A 20033-nucleotide genomic window follows, 5' to 3' on the forward strand; every position below is an offset into this window, starting at 1 on the left:
AAAAAAACAGCAATGGTCATGAGATATCCTGCCCGCGCACGCACGTCCCAGATGCTTAGAAAAACAACCGAGAGAAGCCCGGAGCCACACGGCCCAATCCAAACGCCACCAATCCAACCTCCCTTGGCATGCTCAAAAACGACGCGGGTACTAGTAGAGATATTTCGACGATGCCTCTCCTCTCTCTCTCTCTCTCTCTCTCTGCGTGTGTGTGTGTGTGTGTCCTCTTTGAAAGATATATACTAATGGCCAAGTGGGCCCAATCGCCACGAGCGAGTCTTTTTGACTTGTGGGCGGGGGGGTATGATGATGAAAAAAACACCAGAAACAATACAGCGGAATCCGAACCAGACAAGTCCCTTTTCTCTCCCTCTCTCCCGCTCTCTTTCTCTTTCTGTACCTCTCTCTCTCTCTCTTGTGTTAAGACGCGAGGAAAGGGAGGCACGCGGATATCAAAGCGTGACAGGCACTCAGTGGACGACGCCTTCGACACCGCCGAGGAACCGCCTCACGCGCTCCACCTCGAGCTCGCCTTTTTCGCTCTCAACAGCCCGCAGCAGACCGTCAACGACGGCGTCGACCTGGTCCTCGGGCTCGCCCGTGCACATGGATACCACGCGGCGGTACTTGACCTCGAGGTCCTTGCTCCGCCCCTTGAGGGCGCTCGCCATCTTACGTGTGACGTCCCGCCGCGCCGATACGGCGGCGAGCCGCGCTTTGAGGACCGTCGCCGAGGGCAGCAGCCCGCCCTCGCCGTTGGTGCCCGCCGTCTCGAGCGCCGCGCTGAGCTCCGTCTCCCACGACGACGAGAGTGAGTCGGTCCGCCCGGCGCGCTTCTGCTCCTGCGTGAGCCGCACCTGCTCCTCCTCGCGCGCGTGGCTGAGATTCGACACCTTTTGCCGCGCCAACTGCTGTTTCCGCAGTGTCGCCTGCATCGCCTCGAGGTTCCGCCGCGCCTCGCTGAGCTGCGCCGAGGTGATACGGAGCGTCGAGTGCAGGGACTCGATGACGGCCTGTTTCGTCTTGATTTCGCCCTGGAACGTAGATCTTGCTTCGTTGAGAAGATGCGTGATGGCTGGCGTTTGTTAGATTGGTTTCAAGAGAGAAAAGACCCCCCCCCCAAAGGGTTCGAAGGGGGTTGGTTCGAGGGGGTGGGTTGGAACTCACATGAAATTATGTCTTGGCTGCTCTCCTTGGCTCGCTCACTGCTGACGACTCCGTTCTTCTCGACGTCTCCGTTCACCTCTGCGGGGCTGGCGCCGTTGGGGGCCTTGGAGCCCTCTTCTGAGGCATCGCCGCCGATGCCAAAGTCCACAGGCCGGAGACCGGCACGGTTGGCGATGTTGGGATCGGCGCCGACCTCCAACAGCTGTGAAATGATGCTCCGGTTGCCTATCCGCGCAGCGATGTTCAGAGCCGTGTCGCCGGCGTGGTCCTGCGCGTTGACAATCTCTGTCATGAAGCGCGCGATGCCCATCCTCGGCTGCTGTGACTGCGCCTGGGCGGCCTGTGAGCTAACCGGCGTGTTGTCCCCCTTGCCATTGTCCCCCTTTCCAGTGGCGGCGGCGGCGGCGGCGGCGGCGGCGTTGGCAATGGCCGATTGGCCGCTGGGGTTGCTGCCCTGCCGTACCACCCATTCCAGAAGGCTCTCGAGGTAATACCGACTGGCTGCGTTCCTGCCTTTGACAGCGCTGGTCATGGCGATGTGATGCAGGACTGTCCGTCCCTTGCTGTCGCGAATCTCTATGGTGCCGCCCAGGACGTCGAGGAGCTCGGGGAACAGCCCCTGGTCCATGGAATTCGTCACGACGCAGGCCCTGACCAGAGCCGTCTCCCCAGAGGCATTGACCCGGAACGGGCTCGCGCCCGCCGCGATCAGAGCACGCAGCAGAGGCATGCGCGACAGTGTGGCAGCCCAGTGAAGGGCAGTATGGCTTTGCTGGTCAATAGGCATGTCGAGTTCTATGGGGGCCAGGGTTCGCAGCATCTCGTGCTTGGACTGATCTGAAGTGGTCGAGTCCATGAAAAGGCTCATCAGCATGCTCCGCTTGGACTCGGCGTCGGGGGACATCTCGAAGGGCAGCGGGGTCAAGGGGCTGTAGCCGTCATGCGGGGGGGGGTTCGCCTGGGAGTAAATGAAGGACTCGTTGGGTTCCGTGGGCGAACCGGGGGGGTAGTTGGTCTGGTACATTTCCACCGAGTTGCTATATGCACCGAAACTGTCCTGCGGCGTCATGGTCACGCGCTGGCGCTTGCGCGGATGCTCGGGGCCATCGACGAACTGCTGGCTCGCCTGCTGGGTCGAGTAGGCCGAGTCGTTCTGATTCCCGTAGTCCGAGGCGAAGCTCTGCTGGGAGTTGCCGGGGAAGTCGTCGCCGTTCTGCATGGAGCTTTGGCGGCTGAAGCTGGGGGCCTTCGTCGGGCCGTTGCGACTCCGGGGGCCGGGAGAGTCGAAGCGGGCCTTGCTGATGGCGGCGACGGCGTGGGAGGCGGTGGCCGAGATATTTTTGAAAAAGGTGCCGTTGAGCCCGGCGGCGCCGTTGGTCCTCGCCTCGTTCCCGGCGTTGTAGAGGCGCTTCCGCTGGGCGGCCATGGCCTGCTCCTTGGTGGGGGTGTTGAAGTCCCCGCGGCCGGCGACTCCGCCGTCCTGGCCCATGTCGTACGTCAGCAGCGGGCGCAACATGTCCTCGACGCCGTACTGGCGGCAGACCTCGACGCCGCGGTCGAACTTGATCCAGGTGCCCTGATATTTGCCGTAGCCTCCTTGGACCTTTTCGTGCTCGCCGGTCTGGATCTCCTTTTCGAGTATCTTTGTGCGCTTTGCCTTCTCGACGCCAGCCACTTTGAGGATCTGGGTCGCATTGAGCCAGCTGTCCTGCCGCCTGCGCATAACGGCAATACCCCTCACTTCCATTTCGTAAACGTCGACGCCGGAGTAGACGGCCTAGATGTGGCATTGTCAATGCGACTGCGGGTAGAAAAGGCACGGGGTGGAGAGGAGTTGGCATAGCGAGCAAATGACAGCAAGCTAGCAGCGGGAATGCAGGAGGAGGTAGGACTTACGCTGTAGATCTGGGGCGCCTCATCGGCGAGCTTGGACGAGTCCCCTCCATAGGCGCGAAAGCCAGGCTGAGATTGCTGGCTCATGGTGAAGGATTGTTGCGAAGAGGGTTGCGATTGCGATGCGGAAGGCATCGCCGTAAGGGGACTGGGTCTCCCGTGGTCGACACGCGGTTGCGCAGCGGACGAGGAGAAGTTGGGGCGGGAATGGAGGGAGTGGGAGGATTGGGTGGTAGTGAGGGTGCTCGAAGACATGTGCCAGCGCTAGAACATCTGGAGGCGCAAGGATGCAACAACGGGCGTATATATATGTATATGTGTGTGTATACTCGGTATATATGGGAGAGAGACGGGATGCGGAGAGGGGTCGCAAGGGAGGAATGGTCGAGAGGAGAAGTGATGGACAGGGTATCGGGCGAGGGCGGAGAGATGGATCGAGCGAAGAGTTGAGTTGATTTGAGTCGAGTCGGGAAATGGGTGCACGCAGCGGCCGTCCTTGTTCAGCCGTGACCTTTGACTTGGTCGTTATGGTGTGTCTTTATTCGGCTGCGATGCGATGCGGAGCCGAGTATGTGGACTAAAGCTACTTTGTGCGGTGCAGCAGCAGAGCAGCAAAGCAAAAGTGCCTAGACAAGTAGAAGTTGAGAGGAGAAGGCGAATGGATGGATGGATTGACGGATTGGGATGCGTAGCCGAAGCTTTGAGTGGGTGAATGAGTGAGGGAGGGAGGGGGGCGCGCGGCTAATCCTGACAAAGTGAGGGCCGGGTCTTTTGGGTCGTGTGGTGAGACAAGACAATACAAACAAAACAGTACGTCTCTTCCTTTCTTCCCCGGAGATTAAGAGGGATAGGGGAGATAGGGTAGGTGGGTGAGTGCAGTCCAGTATCCGTAAGTCGTGAATGGGATAGGATACGGACTTTGCGGGTGGGTATATTAGACAGACAACAGGCAGGCAGATTACGGAGTATAGATGATAGACTGACAGGCAGAGAAAGATATATATCAAAGGTCACAGCAGACCAGCGACGTTGTCTTTCTTTGGTCAGCTGGGTTGCCGGGGGGGGGGGGGGCCAACGTTGGGGTGAAAAAAAAGGTCCGCAGCGAGCGCTGAACCCGAATGGGAATTTCAATTAAAGCGTGTATGTCCTGACGTGTCGGTTTCGCGAGGCGACGCAGCTTTCGTGTCTTGGTCGTGTCGCGTCTCAATTTACGGATACTGGGGGGAATGAATGGGATGCAGAGGGAGCGTCCTCTGTCCGTCTGTCTGAGGGAAGGGACGCGAGTGCGAGGGTGAGAGAGAGGGAGACAATTGGTGCTTCCCCATTTGCCAAGCGAGACGCACAGTCCAGGAAAAGGTGTCTGACCTTGCGGTCTGAGCCGGTACGTACCATACCTACTGTGAGGTGAGAGAAATAGGCCACGCAGCTGGGGCAACAGAATTGAATGATTGATTGGTTGATTGATGATTGATCCGTTGATCCGTTGGTCGATAGTTAATGATGATAATTCGAAGTTCCAAAACGCCAATTGGCAGCAGCAAAAAACCCCTTTTTAAATCCACCTAGTCTGCTCCTTCCACAGTGAGAACGAGAATGCACCTGCCTTTCATGACACGCTTGCAAGGACGCGTCGTGATGCCCAAGGTACGTATCTATCCAAGACCCTACCTGCCTACCTACCGCTATGCACGGATATCTACATAGTACGGATACGGAGTACCTAAGCAGATACCTACATCGTAGGAACCTGCGCTGCTCTGCGCCACGTCTTCAAGCTCCAAATCTCTGCATTGCCGTCTGCATGCATCCTGCTCGACATCGCGCATGCGTCTCTGCCCACGATAGCCATGACGCACAACATACAACCCTCTCTCTCCCATTCTAACCCTCTGATCGCCTGCTGCGTCTTGCTCTCGCACCCGTACCTGTAATCCGCCACGATGCCCTATTCCCGAATCCCCTTACCGCATCCCGTCCAGCCGCTGCATGTCTATCGCCATCTCCTCCGAGCCGCCTCCTACTTCCCTGCCACAATACGCCCCTTCCTCGACCAGCGTATACGAGCCGGTTTCCGAAAAGAGCGCCAGAGAGCTGCCGAAAGCCAAGCAAAACTCCGCCGTGCCTCCGACCCTGCCCAAGCCCGCAGAGACGAAGAATACCGCCGAAAGAAGCACCTCCTCGACGCGAAGAAGAAGATACCCTTTCTCCATGCCTCGGCCAACGGAGACCAGAAACGCCTGCGCACTCTCATGTTCCACGTCTTTGCCCGCCTGGGCAAGCAACGTCGGGAGCTCATGTCCCTGTTCGTCGCCAAAGACCCCGAACCGCCCCTCGGCCCCGACCAGCTCCAGGAGCGCATGGACCAGATGGAAAGGGACAGGAAGAAGAGGGAGAAGCTGCTCAAAACCCATCCCTGGAAACGAAACTACGATAGACAAGACCCTACCCCTTGGGCATACCAACAACTCAGCCCCATCCAAGACAACTGGGACATCCCCAAGCTGCGCGCCTACATCAAGGCCCAGAAGACCCACCAGAACAGCGTCAGCAGCATCGGCTTTCCGCGAGGCCCCATCAGGCTTACCGATCCGAATAACAAGCTGCCCAAGGAGGACATCTGGGGCCGCCCTGCGCCGCCGCGGAGGGTGACCAAGGCTGTGCGAAAGTGGTGGAAGTTCACCGCTGACAGGGTCATGCCCCCGATCGACAGGGGCAGTTGGGATTTCCTCAAGATGCTCGCCTCCGGCGACGCGCCCAAGGAAATGTACCGGTTCCCGCCCAAGAGGCGCATCGCAGCGCCCGCCGGCCAGGAACACCGCGCTCGGCCGGACTGGGACTGGACGATCCACACCCGCCTTCCCGCCCGCGACGTCGAACGCCCACGCAGTCCGCTGCTCACACGGTTGACCGGCCAGTGGGACGACGGGCCGTACTCCAGAACCATCGCCAGGGTACCTTTTGCGAAGCACCAGCCAAAGAACGCAGGGGGCCCGCCGTTTCGCCGACAACCCTTCCGCACACGACAGATCCGGCGGGAGTACGAACGAATGTGGTTGGCGTCCGCGTACATGGAGACCCCGGCCGCCGAGAAGGAGTCGAAGCCGACCGTCGCGAAACCCGTTTGGGGCGCCAAGAAGGCGGAGCTGCCCGTGGCCACCGCCGCCCACCAACGTCTCTTCCGCGGCGTCGACACCACGGGGAAAAGACTGAAGCCGACCACTCGCGACAGGGAAACCAAAGAGGCCTCAAGTAGACGGGCGAAAGAACTGAAAGGGGCAAGCTAGTTTATTCTGCTTTATCGCTTTCGATTAGACACGTCCCACCACCACCACCAACAAACAACACCGACACCACCATCATCACCCAAGCAACCCCGTCAGCTTCGGCAGGGCGTCGCCGTCGACGCGCATGCCCACCCAGTCGTCCATGGCCTTGGCGCCGATGGACTCGTAGAATTTGATGCTCGGCTCGTTCCACTTGAGCACGACCCACTCGAGCCGGCCGCCGCCCATGGCGACGACCTCCTTGGCCAGCTCGACGAGCAGCCGCTTGCCGTGGCCCTTCTTGCGCTCCGACGGGCGTACGTAGAGGTCCTCGAGGTAGACGCCCGGCTTGGCGCGCCAGGTGCTGTAGTTGTAAAAGTACAGGGCCATGCCGACGCCCTCGCCGGCCTCGTTGAAGACAAGCAGGCACCGCGCCGGCCGGCCCGGCGCCGTGGGTTCGGTCTGCGGGTGGCCCGGCGTGTAGGAGGTCTGGTCGGAGGGGGCGAAGGCGATGGTATTGGCGAGGGACTCCTCCGTCGCCTGGACGCTGTCGAGCTCACGCTCGTATTCGGCGAGCTCTCTGATGAGGCTCAGGATGATGGGAACGTCTTCCCGCGGCGCGTTAGCCTCGAACATGCCGGGCCCAGCTGCAGACCCTGCCTGGAGGGGTACGTGGGGAGAGGGAGGGGTTCATAGTAGCGCTGGCGGTATTCATTCTTACCTTCACGACGAGCATGTCTGATGGTCGGACCTGAGGATGACATTTCGAAGTATTATGAGACTCGGAGGATGTCTTCGCCGTTTTTTGAGTCCAAAACATGTCACTGGTAGCGGCTGGACAGCGTCTGATTTATGAAGACAAGACCGGTAAACAGACCGGTTCTCAAAGGGCGCGCCTCATGTCGTCGAGTGGGGAAGCAGAGAGTCTCCCCGCGCTTCGATTGTACCGGCAGAATTCACCACGATGCTCACCGCCTTCTGTTGTTTCATGATCCATTAAGGATGATGCGTGTGAGTGACTCGGGAGCAGAGGTCGAGACCGGCTCAAGAGTCAATTCATACCTACATGCACCGTAGCGTAGACGGATTAGCTAGACAATGAACCCCCCCCCCCCCCCCCCCTCCCGCCAGCGGCCCGAGAGATGTGAGTGGGGGGAGGGATGGCAGCGTCGCCAATAAGTTTTGTTATATAAAGGTGCAGGGTTTCATCCCAGACGGCGGGTGTCCTAGATAAGATAGGAGATATATCGACAAGTCAGTACGAACGGAGCGATCAGACAAGCTGATACCACGGTACCACAAGTGTAGACAGACTCTCCTGGTGTGGGATAAACTCCCCACGGCGAGGAACGAGAGAGGCCGGAGTCCCCGGCAGGCGTTGTCCGGCGGAACGCTCCCCCCTTTCATCCCAAGCCGGTCGCCGACACCGGGCCGGGTTTGATCTCTTTTGGCCCTTTCACGCCATTAACGCCATTGACGAGACGGAGGGACCATTGACTGGAACCCCCACACTGCTGCGTCGGCCGCGCATCGGCGGCTTTTAGACCTTCCTGTTGCGCCATCCGACCCCGCGATGCGCAAAGCGTCCCACACCACACCCACCCAGCACGAATTCCATAAAGATTGGGAGGAAACCTGCTGCATATGTCATCCCATCAGGCCTGAAACGGAACTCCCCCCGAATTCCGCCCAGACTTCCCGTACTTCCGACTTGATAATCGTCACCACCATTACTCGAGTGTGTGTGTGTGTGTGGGTGTGCGTTTGTGTGTGTATATCCGTACATGCATACATAATATCTCAACCAGCGTATTTGCCTCTCTCCCCCTTCCCGAGACTTCCTCCCGTAACAACAACAACAACAACAACATCAACATCAACAACCACACTCCATTCTTCCACCCGTTCGAATCAATCGTCATGCTCCTCCCGCCGCCGAACAAAACCCTCAAGGGCCACAAGCTCCTCATCCTCTCGTCGTGGACGCCGCCGCCCGAGTACATCGATAAGCTGAAGTCCGAGTACCCGGACCTCGCCGTCGCGCATCACAAGCTGGAATTCTCCGACAAGAAGCCCGGCGCCGGCTTCAACCCGGACGAGTGGAAGGACGTGACCATCCTGCTAACCGGCAGCGCCTTGCCCGCCATCGACGAGGCCCCCAAGCTGCAGTACGTCCAGCTGCAGAGCGCCGGCGCCAACCACATCCTCAAGGACCCCCTGTTCCAGGACACGGACGTGAGCTTCTGCACCGCCAACGGCGTTCACGGGTGAGGGCGTCTTTTACCCATTGTTGTTCCCGGCCGTGTGGGCATCTTTACTGACTGTCGGCCGGGGCAGACCTCAGATCTCGGAGTGGATCATCACAACATATCTCTCATTCCAGCATCACCGTAAGACATATAATCATGAGAGAGCGTGTGAGGCTCGGTGCCAGAAAGCCACACTGACACACACGCGTCCAGTTCCCAAGTACATCGACAGCTACCGCGCCGGCCACTGGCAGCGCGGCAACGAGCTTGTCGAAGACGCCGTCGGCCGCACAATGTAAGCCCTACACTCCTTGACTCGATCAAACAAACCCCCCCCCCCCATCTCACACGTTCCGTCACAAAGAGGCATCCTCGGCTACGGCAGCATCGGCCGACAGACGGCGCGCGTCGCCACGGCCCTCGGCTTCAAGGTGCACGCCTACACCCTGCACCCGCGGCCGACGCCCGAGTCGCGGCGCGACAACTCGTACACGCCGCCGGGCCTCGGCGACCCGGAGGGCAAGTTCCCGTCGGCCTGGTTCTCGGGCGCCTCCAAGGCCGACCTGCACGCCTTCCTCGGCTCCGGCCTCGACCTGCTCGTCGTCGCCACGCCGCTGACGGACAAGACGAGCCACCTGCTCGCGGCGCCCGAGCTCGCCATCCTCGCCGGGCGGCGCACCTTCATCTCCAACATCGCGCGGGGCCCCATCATCAACACGGACGACCTCATCGCCGCCCTCGACGACGGCACCGTCCGCGGCGCCGCCCTCGACGTAACCGACCCGGAGCCGCTGCCCGACGACCACCCGCTGTGGAAGGCCAAGAACCTGCTCATCACGCCCCACATCAGCGGCATGTCGGCGAGCTACCAGGACCGCGTCCTCGGCATCCTGGACCTGAACCTGAAGAAGCTGAGCGAGGGCAAGAGGCTCACCAACCTCGTGAACAAGAAGGAGGGCTACTAGACCCTGGGGTGGTGTGTGTGTGTGTGTGTGTGTGTGTGCGCCCGAAGTAGATGGGAAAGCTGGCGGGAGCGACTTGTACTCTTATGTTTTTCCCCCCTCCCCCTCCGTCTTTCGCCAGTCGAGCTGGACGCGAGTTTCTACGTACATTTGGCCGTGTCTCCGTAACACTGCGGAATGAAACTCTATTAACGGCAGCCGCATGAGCCCACGGGACGAGGTCTGCATGGCCTATTTTTCATTTTACTCTTAGAGAGAGGGGGAATCGAACTGCTGTTCTACCCACTCGACGCACCATCTCAAGTAGAGTCGTATGTGCTCACTGTTTCCGACTTTATAGGTAGCTTCCATGCGCAAACCCGAGCTCCTCTGACGACCGCGCGGTTAAAGTAGCCCATTTCAGCATATCCGGATACATTTTCCCTCTCCTGCTGCCTCGTGCAACTTGCGTGTTTGGACGCTTTGACGACCCGTTAAGCCGCAGCCATGAGGGGGGACACCTGATCTGCGTCGTGAATGACCAGCAACGCCACCATGGCGGCGGAGTACACGACACTCTTGTCTTGGAAAACCGCGGGGGGGACTCGATGGAAGGTTAAACAGACATAGGGATCTTATTGTCGCCGGCGTAGTCTGAGTCCAATACCTGAAAGCAGTGTGTCGCGGTCATGAAGTGAAGTATTCCAAGGGGTTTCTAACGCAAACATTACATGTAGTATCCTGAGCCGGTGCCGATATCGACCGGGGCGCTGCATAGATCTTGCTGGTCAAGCTGTAATCAGCACAAAGCAAGCTTCCAGTGTCACTCCGGGGAGGTTCATGGCCTTGTCGCATTTTCACAGCCGGCTAGACACCGCTAGATACTGCCGGACTTTAGACAAAATTGGCCACCTTTCGACAGACTTAACCTTACTTTGTTAACCTTACTTTCTGTTCCTCCTACAACACCAACTTTTTCCTCTTTCCTAAATATTACATTAACAAGGCGCTACTGTATTATGACACGTAATGGAAAGCAGCGCTACTAAGAGGAGCTTGTCTGATGACACGCCTCATAAGTACTTCCACTCTTTATTTTCAATTTAACTTACGCTGATCTTGTCTAGAGACTTCTAAATCCTTTTCAGGTACCGGTGGACGTATTACAATTCTCTACAAGACGGTCCTATACGTTCACGAGCCAAGTTGTTTTCGGCATCTGTGAACTGGAATTCACTCCTGCAGTACGCAGTCAGGATGAGGAATGGGTCCAGCTGCCAGCTCCTTCCTGATATTGGCCTTGGCTACCACCATATGGTCCGAATCATCCAGTTTGACGATGGTGTGCGATGGGTGGCACGACTGCGAATGCCTCCTATTGGTACCTTAGATGTCTTGGAGAACTCGGAGGAATCGGTAGAGGCGGTTGAAAACTGCGAATACAACACCATTTCCCTTGTGCGACAAAAGACCAGCATACCGATCCCTGAAATCCACGCTATTGAGGCTGGTACAACTCCCTATGATTGGGACGATCGTTTCGAGAAACAAGGACGGCACGTACCGGCAAGGCCCAATTCGGGGTCTTGGCGGTCCTTTCAACACAGCGACTGAATTCTTCAAAGCATGGGCGGCCAAGAGCACGTTCGGCATGACGGACGAAAACTTACGAACGGCATCTGGTCAATATGCTGACGAGATTATCCCCTCTGTCTCATCCTTTCCAAAATCCATTACCAACCTTGCTACTAGACTCTCAGCTCACGACCACGGCCCATTCCCTCTTTGCCACGGCGACTTTGGCCACAACAATATCATTGTTGACGATGAGTATTGTGTCCTTGGTTTGATTGACTGGGAGGCATCCTTTGCTGGGCTGTGGGAGATGTTTGCAGATTCTCCCTTAACCCTCTTGATGGTTCCGCCAGCAATCGATGTGCTGTGGAATTACAATGACCAAGGCGATCCTGTGACTGACGAACTGAGAGAGCAGCTTGCAGACCAGAAAAGCTATGTGGCGGCTGTGAAAGAAGTCGAGGATAGCACGGGAACAGGCAATTTACTATCGGACGGGCTAAAGGATTGGAGAACACAGCAGCTGGTGACCGCGATGAGGCTATACCAGAGAGGAAAGGTCGGGCGGCATTCCAAACTAATCAATGAGTTTACATAGATTTTGTTACATCTGCCTCCAAGACCTTGTGTGACGCTCAGATAGTGCGAGATGTGAATTGCAGACTGCTCTAGCTGGTGTTGCCTATCTATTCTTCTACACAAGAAACAGAGGTCTATAAGTGTGTAATGGCCGGCGGGTTAATTTGCTAATCAATATTAAGCGCAGGTAGCTCGATACTAACCGCGGGGCCAGGTTATTCATAACAAAGTCGCGCCGAGTCTGCTTTTCTCAGTTTATCAATACAAACAAACCACTGACTGGCAGTCTCATTTATATTATAGGAGCTACAATTGGCTGCGATGGCATAATTACTCGACTGGCGATGCATCCGGTTCCCGGGCTTAAGTCTTGATCGAATTTCTCAATGTAAACCAACTGGGAGCTGACACCTTGCAATATCGTTCATAGGTAGCTACTAAATCAGTGGCTTTGTCGACCAAAGATTGGAGGCCGGTTATCTAGAGTGAATATCATCAGGAGACCTCGTTTGCTTTTAAACGAGGTCTCAACTTTCATAAGTGTGACATGCATAATTACTCTAAGCTATGACGCCTTGTCGCGACAAAGAATCTCGTCCTCCTAGTTTTATACACCAAGTTGATTGTAAAATTGCTTGACTGGTCTAATTAACCACTGTGCACTCTGGTGCACTCGTCGCAATCAATATAGCAAAAGGGTTAGGGTTGGCAACTTCTCGCCGTCTAAACACATCCTCAACGTTTTGGGCTAGTATCAAGTTACTTAATTGATGATTCCTCTGGTGCGGGCAGTCTCCGATTTGCGGAGTTCAGTGGGCCATTGCCAATAAGAACAGGGCCTGGTTATCCTTCCTTCACCCCCACTCGTTTATCATCAGACGACACTTGTTCAGATCGGTCATTAAATCTCAAGATCGCATCTCATACCGTTTAGCTGTCCTAGACCGAGCATCTAGACACTCGACGGACACGAATCAATCAAAAATACGTCGTTGGTTTACCCCCACCTCGAACTAGTTCACAGGTTCCCCTCATCAACCATGGCAACCATCTCGGACGTGCAGATCGAGGTCATCTCGCAACCCGAAGACTTCACCCAAGTCGCCGAGGTCGTCAGTAACGCCTTCGGTCACCAGGTCCACGATGGCGTCTTCATATCCATGAACCCCGGCTGGGACACCCCCGAAGGCCAGGCCAAGCAAGCCTCGTCCATGGCCAAGCGGCACGGCTCCGTGACCAAGAACAACAAGGGCGAGCCGAATACCATCTTCCTCAAGGCCACCCTCCCGAGCCCCGATCAATCCGGTCAGCGTGTGACCGTAGGCATGGCAATCTGGGTGCAACTGTCTGCCGTTGATGGCCACGGCGACCCGCTCCCGAAGGACCTGATCAAGGAGCTCAACCTCGAGGCCGTCTTCCCTGGTAACGAGGCCGAGCAGCGCTATGCCGCGGCGTGCATGGCGTCTCTGCACAAACGCCGGGAGGAGGTCATCCGCGAGAAGACGACCTCGGACAAGCCGGCGGCCTACGTGCTGGAGATGTGTGCCGTGGATCCCAAGTTCCAAGGAAAGGGAATCGCCAAGAAGCTGGTGCAGTGGGGTCTCGAGGAGGCCAAGCGACGCGGGGAGCTGGAAGTACTACTTGAGGCGTCAACCATGGGTAGACACGTGTACTCGAAGCTGGGCTTCAAGCAGGACGGCCCAGAAATCGAGTACGAGGTCGATGAACAGTTTGCGCACCGCGACAGGCCGTCGAATATCTTCATGCGTACGGGCGAGGTGCAGTAAGATCATCTGCTTGCATTCATAGGCGTCTTGAAATGTATCGAACTATAGAGCAGCATAGCGAGCGTCGATTAGCATAGTTACGCAAAGCAAGGGTTTACCAATGCTCGGTACTGTCGCTCTTTGTGAGTTGCCGACATACAGCGCATATCGTTCCAATAAAGCGATAATGCGTGGGTTACCCATCATCGAGGGGGTTATAGATAATTCAATGTCACAAGTGAGTCACTGCCGACTGCGACGAAAACTGGAAACACAGGACGCGATAATAAACGGGATGAAGGCAAGAAGTAAACACTGGTCATATATTTGTTCGTTTTTGAACTATCATGACTAATGCATGCAGTATGCCATATTGACACCAGTATCACCATGTCCAGGTGTTTAAACGCCATACGCTGAGCAGGCCATATGCTTCCTATTCCACCCCTGTCTCTTATACAACATTCATACGTTATTAGCCAATGGCACCTGGTTGGACTGATGATGTTCCGCGAAAGGTCTCTCGTCATCACTCGTCTTCTCGCCAAAGGCAGTGTTTTCGGTGTGCACCGAGGCAGGTTCCAAGGCCGAGTTGTCTTTCTGCTTTCGGGTGATGTAGCCTGGAGGCACCCACTTGCTGGAAGAGTAGGGCTTGACGCTGGGGTCGCTGTACATGCGGTCGACGTTCTCGAGGGACAAAGTCTTGGTCTCGTAGAGGAAGAACCAGACAAGCAGGGCACCAGCCAGGTTGCAGCCCGCAAACACGAATCCGTAAGCGTAGCCGATGCCGGCAGTTGCGTAGGGAGTGAGGAAGGAGATGAGAAAGTTTCCGAGCCAGTTGCCGGCCGTAGCAAGAGACGCCTGCTTCGCTCTGGTGCGGAGAGGGAAAGTCTCTCCAATAACGCACCAACACATAGGTCCCCATGTCTGTTGAACAGGTCAGCATGACAGCTCATAAACTTGACGGACGCAAGGGTGCAAAGACTTACACTGGCGAAAGAGGCAATGAACATGCAGGCAGAGACAATCATGACAATTCCAGTCGTGCTGTTGGTTTCGGGAGGCATAGCCGTGCCGACGGAGGCAAATACGGTGAGCCATGCGGTCTGCCAGACAGCGCCGATGAACAGAGGCCATCGCCTACCGTACTTCTCAACGGCGTACAGACCGAAAAATGTGCATGCGACGTTGACAGCTCCGAGAATCAGCTGCATCATGATAGGGTCCTGAATGCCAGCGGACTGGAAAATCGTAGCGCCGTAGTAAAAGAAGAAGTTGACACCAGTCCATTGCTGGAGGAAGTGCAGAGAGATTCCGAGCAGCGTCCTGTAGACGGTCTTGGGGATGCCAGATGATCCGGTGAAGCATTCGAGCCAAGTGCCGTAGCCGGTCTTGGACTCTTCTTCGATAACCTTGAACATCTCCTGGAGATCCTTCTCGACGAGCTCGCAGTGGGGGTCGTCCTTCAGGCCACGCAGACGGGCCATGGACATGCGTGCGCCCTCCCAGTCCTGGCGACCGGCAAGCCAGCGGGGAGATTCGGGGACTAAGAGGATACCTAGACCTAGAGGCAGGGAAAAGCCAATACCAAGGCCGATGACAATGCGCCACGAGGCGTCGGACTCTTGGATGTTGCGGACGCCAAAGTTGATCAAGTTGGAGATCAGGATACCGAAGGTGATGAGAAGCTGGTAGGAGGCGACGACGGCGCCACGAATCTCACGTGGAGAGCACTCGGACTGGAACATGGGGACACCGATGGACAGGTTGCCCACGCCGAGACCGGCGACGAAGCGACCCATCATCATGTGAACCCATGAGTTCATGGCCGTGATCTGAATAATGTTCCCGACGATGAAGACACCAACACCGAAGCTCAAACTCCTTCGTCTACCCCACCAGTCGGCCGTGTAAGCACCGGAGAGAGCGCCGATGAGGGTACCGATGCTCATGAGCGAGACCATGAGCGACTGTGTAGTGGGAACCCATTGGGGGATGCCGTCCGGGCCAATGTCACCAGTAGCGAATCGTTTCTTGAAGTCGGTGAAGAGGAGCATGGACGAGATTTGACCGGTGTCGTATCCGAAGAGGAAACCCCCAATGCTGGTGATGACACCAAGCAGAAGGGCCTCCGCGCCACAGTCGGCGCCATTGATGCGGATTGACCTACACGGGATATCAGTTATCGGCCGAACAAGTCCTCAGCGTGGTCAGCTTACAGTTTGCCCAACCCCATGGTTGTGTGTGCGGTGAACGTTGCCGATCTTGGACGATGTGGTATTATGGAATTCGGGTGTTGCTTCGGGAGGGAAGAGAGAGTCGATGGTCAAGGTATCATGCAGGTGGCGCAATGATCCAGGTTGGCTACAAGAACGTATTAAAGATGAGGTTGTGTGAGACGAGGACCTGGGGGAAGACTCAGGGAACGGCTTATTCCAGAAATCTCACAAACGCACCACGATGGCTTTTATACCGCCAGCCACCTACGGTACCGCACCGCTGCCCCGTGGAACATTGCAAGTCAAAGTCTGCCGACCGAAGTGTAATGACGGGGAACGCTACTATGACGTTGCCCCAGAGGCCGCGGTCCTAACCTCTCTCGGTTCTGGGGCGCGGACTAGGAAAGGTACAAGAGATGGTTAGGACCGGAATAAGGTGTGGGAAGAACGAGGGAAGCAACGCGTGTATCCGTACGGATACATGGACACGATATCCATGGTCATCCCGTACCATCCATCCCACGCCGATAATCCGGGGGTGAAGGGACAGCCCACATTCCACCAGGGCGGGAATGTAATAAGCCTGTCAACGGGGGACGGGGGATCATGGGATGGGGCTGTGAGCTGAGGTGGGCCGAAAGACAGGAGACGAGTCCGCCGGTAGCCTGAGTAAAAGACATCATGTAACTGTTCATGGGGCTCACTGGGCCAACACTGGTTGGGTGAATCCTGGGTGAGACTTGGAGATCGGCCGCTTGGCCGGCGTCATAGGTGGAAGAAAAAGCAGGGGTGAGCTAACGTTGGCACACGGAATAGGTTGTGCAGCCAAGAAAAAGACCAATTGTTGCCAAGGCCAGCTCCGGCGGGTATCCGAGAAGACTTGGTACGGAGTCAAAGCCTTGCTAGAATATACACTCTCACATCCCCCTTCATCTACTGCGTTTATAGATCATCTTACGGTGTAATGCAACGAGACTCTCAGAATCGCTACGTGGGGGCAGAGCGCGGACGCAAAACGCAGCACGACAATATCTCGGGTGTTGGAGAAAACGCTAGAGTTGGAAAGTAAAAAAGTAAGCAAAATAAGAAGGGATGACGATCCCAAGACCCTCATGTGCGAGTCAGCCAACGGCGCGTCCGAGCTGTTCCCCTCATTGGAGAAGAATGTCTCTCTGGTCGGTCTGCCAACTCTCCCAGCCGCATAACGCAACCCGGAATCCACGCCGGTCGATTTTCCAAGGCTGCCGAGTTCCCTTCCAAGCCCCCTCAATAACGATGGCACAGTTGTGCTTGTCAGTAATGCGTCCAGAGTACGGATAATTGCTCGGCACGAGACACGACATGGAGTCAATGCCATCCTTGCGAACTGCGACGAAGCCTTGGATCCGTACAAAGATACGTTATGCAGCACTGGGTTTCTAGGCGCTTCGACAACACTCTTGAAACCGAGCGGTCCAGATCTCTTGCCTCGAGGACACACGCCGCCGCGTGCGGTTCGATGATACGGACTGTGCCGGTATTGTCTGATGCACAAAGATGTGGTGGGCAGAATCTTCATTCAGCCATTGACGCTGCCATAGCGTTTACGGCGGTGTAAGCTCTCTGCTCCTTTGCCTCCCCAGATCCGAATGTCCTTCTCCAAATCGCTCCCAGTCCCCAAACTGCCAACAGTCTCCCCTCCTTCTCCGCCCGATGCGCTGGCCAGGCATGAATGTCTCAAACCCCGTGGGTCTTCCGGCGATGTAGCTGTACCTCCACGAAGTTCCCCGGGTCCTCCGACGGGAAGTTGTCCGCCAGCCGCGGAGCGTCGGGGCCCCAAACTGGACGCACCAGACACCCCCCGGTCCCCCGCGGTCCGGGGTGGAATGGAAGCCCAGAGTGGAGTTTGAACGGTCCGATTCCAAGTGGGAATTATCCTGGGAGAGCCGCCTCGCTTAAACCAACGGACCGACTCCAACGTCTTGTGATGGGAAAAAAAGAGTAAGATAAATGGGGAGCAACGGCTTGGGTCTGGAGGATTCTGCAGTGCTACAGGTGAGCAGACGCAAATTCGCCACATTTATTTCTCTGGGCTTCTGAGAGTCGCGCCGAATTGCCCGCTTATAACTGTGCCTCCCCAGAGTTCCTCCCCCTTTTCTCCACGTTTACATACTGCTTAACGGCAAAAGACTTTTGCGGACACTCGGTTCAAAGTTCTTGATAGAGCTTTATCCCCTAGTCTCTCCATTGATCCCATCCCATGCCCTGTTCCCCAGTGCCACCGGTCTCCCCCCGATTTCCTCCGCAACCTCGACGTTGGGTAGGGTAGCGAGAAAGAAAATGGGACCCCGAAGCCTAGAATGGCATCGGTGAGCTCGGACACACAGAGTTCTGGCTCGAACGCCTGCTGCTTCAGCCGAGAGTGGACAGCTGACCGGCTTTTCCATCTACCAAAGTACAGGTATATACGAAGACCAGGCAACACTGAGGGAAAAGAGGGCCTTGGTCTCCTGATCAAGGCTCATCTTGCGAGTGTATGATCCTGATAACTTCTAGATAACATGCCACAACAACTGCTGGGAGCTACACTGGATCGTGGCTTTTCACTGTGTCGCCTGATGGTTCAAGTTCTTAGATAAGCAGTGTAAATTACGGACCCGCTTGTGTCATCACACCATGCAACTTGTTCCGTATTGCTCCCATTTTCCGCCTCCCGGCCTAGTCGACCGTTGAACAAGCTGGTCCAGCCACCCCCGAACTCATGCCGACACAACAGGCAAAAGTGGAAGACGGGAAAAGAGATGTCCGTCGCCCCCAAGTGATGCCCTCGACGCCCCGTCTAGAACCCTTATGCAAGCGCTGCTCCACGATTCCCCTCACTCCCGACGCGCAAAAAGCAGGGATTGACGACGTGAAATTCAAGAGCAGAGGCGGAGGATGGCTACTTGGGCCCGGTACGAGAGTTCAGAACAGGAAATGCCCTTTTTGCAAACTCGTCACTCGTGCGTTCAGCATTCTGTACCAAACAGACGTAGCGAAGGAGGAGAAGGCGCTCTCGATGAGAGAAGCCGTGGAGGTTATGGAATTCAGGAGAAGGGGCCCAGGAGGTCGCAGAGGGTTTACCATTGACGGAGCAACATTGCAGAACTGGATCTGTCAAGTCCCATTTTCGGCCGAAGACACTGCTCCCTATGCATACCTCAAACCTGTGATCGAAAGCGTCTTTGATGTCGACCGTCTCTCGAAATGGATGTCAGTTTGTTCGGCTTCTCATGGAGAAAATTGCTCCGTCATCGCACAGGACTTCTCCACAGCTTTTCCTGGACTACATGTTTTGCGACTTATCGATGTCCAGGAAGAATTTCTCGTGGAGCTGCGGACAATTCCACAGTACGTCGCCCTCAGTTACGTATGGGGCGAAGTGCCCAGCGTCCGGCTTTCGGCGGCCAATAAATCTCAGTTGCTGCGACGTGGAGGCCTCAAAGCGGCGTGGAGTGCTTTGCCAAGAACCATTACGGACGCGTTCGAGTTGGTCCGGAAGCTCGGAGCGCGATACCTTTGGATCGACGCCTTGTGCCTGTTGCAGAACGATCCGACGGACCTAGACCGCGGTGTCAACGTCATGGACCAGATATATGAGTTGTCGTGGTTGACTATCGTGGCCGCCTGCGGACATAATGCCGACGCTGGCTTGCCGGGCATCGGGGAAGGAAGCCGGGCTGAGATACATACGGCATTTCCAATCGTGGAAGACGTATCTATGGGGATATATGTTCCTCTCGATAGACTTTTGAAGTGTTCGGTCTACTCCACAAGAGCTTGGACGTAAGGACCAATCCCCGTCTTTCTGATGTTCACAGCCCCATGCCCGTTGAACTAACGTCTTTAATGAAGGTTTCAAGAACAGGTATTAGCGCGACGCATCGTCTATTTTATAGACAATAAGGTCTTTTTTCGTTGCAGAAAGGATGTGTACGCAGAACAGCTCAACGATCACACATTTCGACCATACGGCAATAGATTGCTGGATGAATCTTGGTCATCTATGCTTCCTCTTGCGGCAAACCTGGAGACACCAATATGCGACTTTGCAGCCATGCTCGTATACTACACCCAGAGAGTCTTGACGGACCAGAACGATGTACTTCGTGCGATGGCGGGCATAATTCGAAGAGTATCTGACAAAGCAAAATGTCTATTCTTCCAAGGAATCCCGACTGCCGCTTTTGACGCGTTCGTGATATTCACCGGTGTGAGTAGTTCACTACGTAGGCGCCGGAGATTCCCGAGTTATACATGGGCTGGGTGGAGGGGGCGAATAGCGAACGCACCTGTGGGTGTGTTGCTGTTCGATGACATTAACAGGTGGCTGTTGGAAGAGACGTGGATCGTGTGGTACAAA

General features: G+C 56.2%; 8 protein-coding genes across 8 annotated transcripts; 5 read left to right on the forward strand and 3 right to left on the reverse strand.

The window, feature by feature from the left end:
* Nucleotides 1-470: 470 nt before the first annotated feature.
* GLRG_08918 (uncharacterized protein) lies at nucleotides 471-3147 on the reverse strand (the record flags this gene model as incomplete). Its single annotated transcript, XM_008099603.1, has 3 exons — nucleotides 471-1075; nucleotides 1168-2944; nucleotides 3064-3147. 3 exons carry the CDS (start codon nucleotides 3145-3147, stop codon nucleotides 471-473), a joined length of 2466 nt encoding a protein of 821 aa, XP_008097794.1.
* A 1853-nt stretch (nucleotides 3148-5000) lies between these two features.
* Nucleotides 5001-6344, forward strand: GLRG_08919 (uncharacterized protein; the record flags this gene model as incomplete). The annotated part of the gene is made up of 1 exon (XM_008099604.1): nucleotides 5001-6344. The coding sequence occupies one exon, from the start codon at nucleotides 5001-5003 to the stop codon at nucleotides 6342-6344; it is 1344 nt and encodes a 447-aa protein (XP_008097795.1).
* A 75-nt stretch (nucleotides 6345-6419) lies between these two features.
* GLRG_08920 (acetyltransferase) lies at nucleotides 6420-6959 on the reverse strand (the record flags this gene model as incomplete). Its single annotated transcript, XM_008099605.1, has 1 exon — nucleotides 6420-6959. The coding sequence occupies one exon, from the start codon at nucleotides 6957-6959 to the stop codon at nucleotides 6420-6422; it is 540 nt and encodes a 179-aa protein (XP_008097796.1).
* Nucleotides 6960-8243: 1284 nt separating this feature from the next.
* Nucleotides 8244-9537, forward strand: GLRG_08921 (D-isomer specific 2-hydroxyacid dehydrogenase; the record flags this gene model as incomplete). Its single annotated transcript, XM_008099606.1, has 4 exons — nucleotides 8244-8590; nucleotides 8661-8713; nucleotides 8786-8867; nucleotides 8937-9537. 4 exons carry the CDS (start codon nucleotides 8244-8246, stop codon nucleotides 9535-9537), a joined length of 1083 nt encoding a protein of 360 aa, XP_008097797.1.
* A 1486-nt stretch (nucleotides 9538-11023) lies between these two features.
* Nucleotides 11024-11686, forward strand: GLRG_08922 (uncharacterized protein; the record flags this gene model as incomplete). The annotated part of the gene is made up of 1 exon (XM_008099607.1): nucleotides 11024-11686. A coding segment is annotated over one exon (663 nt), but the record flags the coding sequence as incomplete, so codon positions are not given.
* A 1021-nt stretch (nucleotides 11687-12707) lies between these two features.
* On the forward strand, nucleotides 12708-13454 carry GLRG_08923 (acetyltransferase; the record flags this gene model as incomplete). Its single annotated transcript, XM_008099608.1, has 1 exon — nucleotides 12708-13454. One exon carries the CDS (start codon nucleotides 12708-12710, stop codon nucleotides 13452-13454), a length of 747 nt encoding a protein of 248 aa, XP_008097799.1.
* Nucleotides 13455-13898: 444 nt separating this feature from the next.
* Nucleotides 13899-15669, reverse strand: GLRG_08924 (uncharacterized protein; the record flags this gene model as incomplete). The annotated part of the gene is made up of 3 exons (XM_008099609.1): nucleotides 13899-14360; nucleotides 14423-15599; nucleotides 15653-15669. 3 exons carry the CDS (start codon nucleotides 15667-15669, stop codon nucleotides 13899-13901), a joined length of 1656 nt encoding a protein of 551 aa, XP_008097800.1.
* A 2723-nt stretch (nucleotides 15670-18392) lies between these two features.
* GLRG_08925 (heterokaryon incompatibility protein) lies at nucleotides 18393-19460 on the forward strand (the record flags this gene model as incomplete). The annotated part of the gene is made up of 1 exon (XM_008099610.1): nucleotides 18393-19460. The coding sequence occupies one exon, from the start codon at nucleotides 18393-18395 to the stop codon at nucleotides 19458-19460; it is 1068 nt and encodes a 355-aa protein (XP_008097801.1).
* Between the last annotated feature and the right edge of the window lie 573 nt (nucleotides 19461-20033).

This window comes from Colletotrichum graminicola, assembly GCF_000149035.1.
Source record: "Colletotrichum graminicola M1.001 genomic scaffold supercont1.43, whole genome shotgun sequence".
In the NCBI taxonomy this organism is placed as follows: Eukaryota; Fungi; Ascomycota; class Sordariomycetes; order Glomerellales; family Glomerellaceae; genus Colletotrichum; species Colletotrichum graminicola.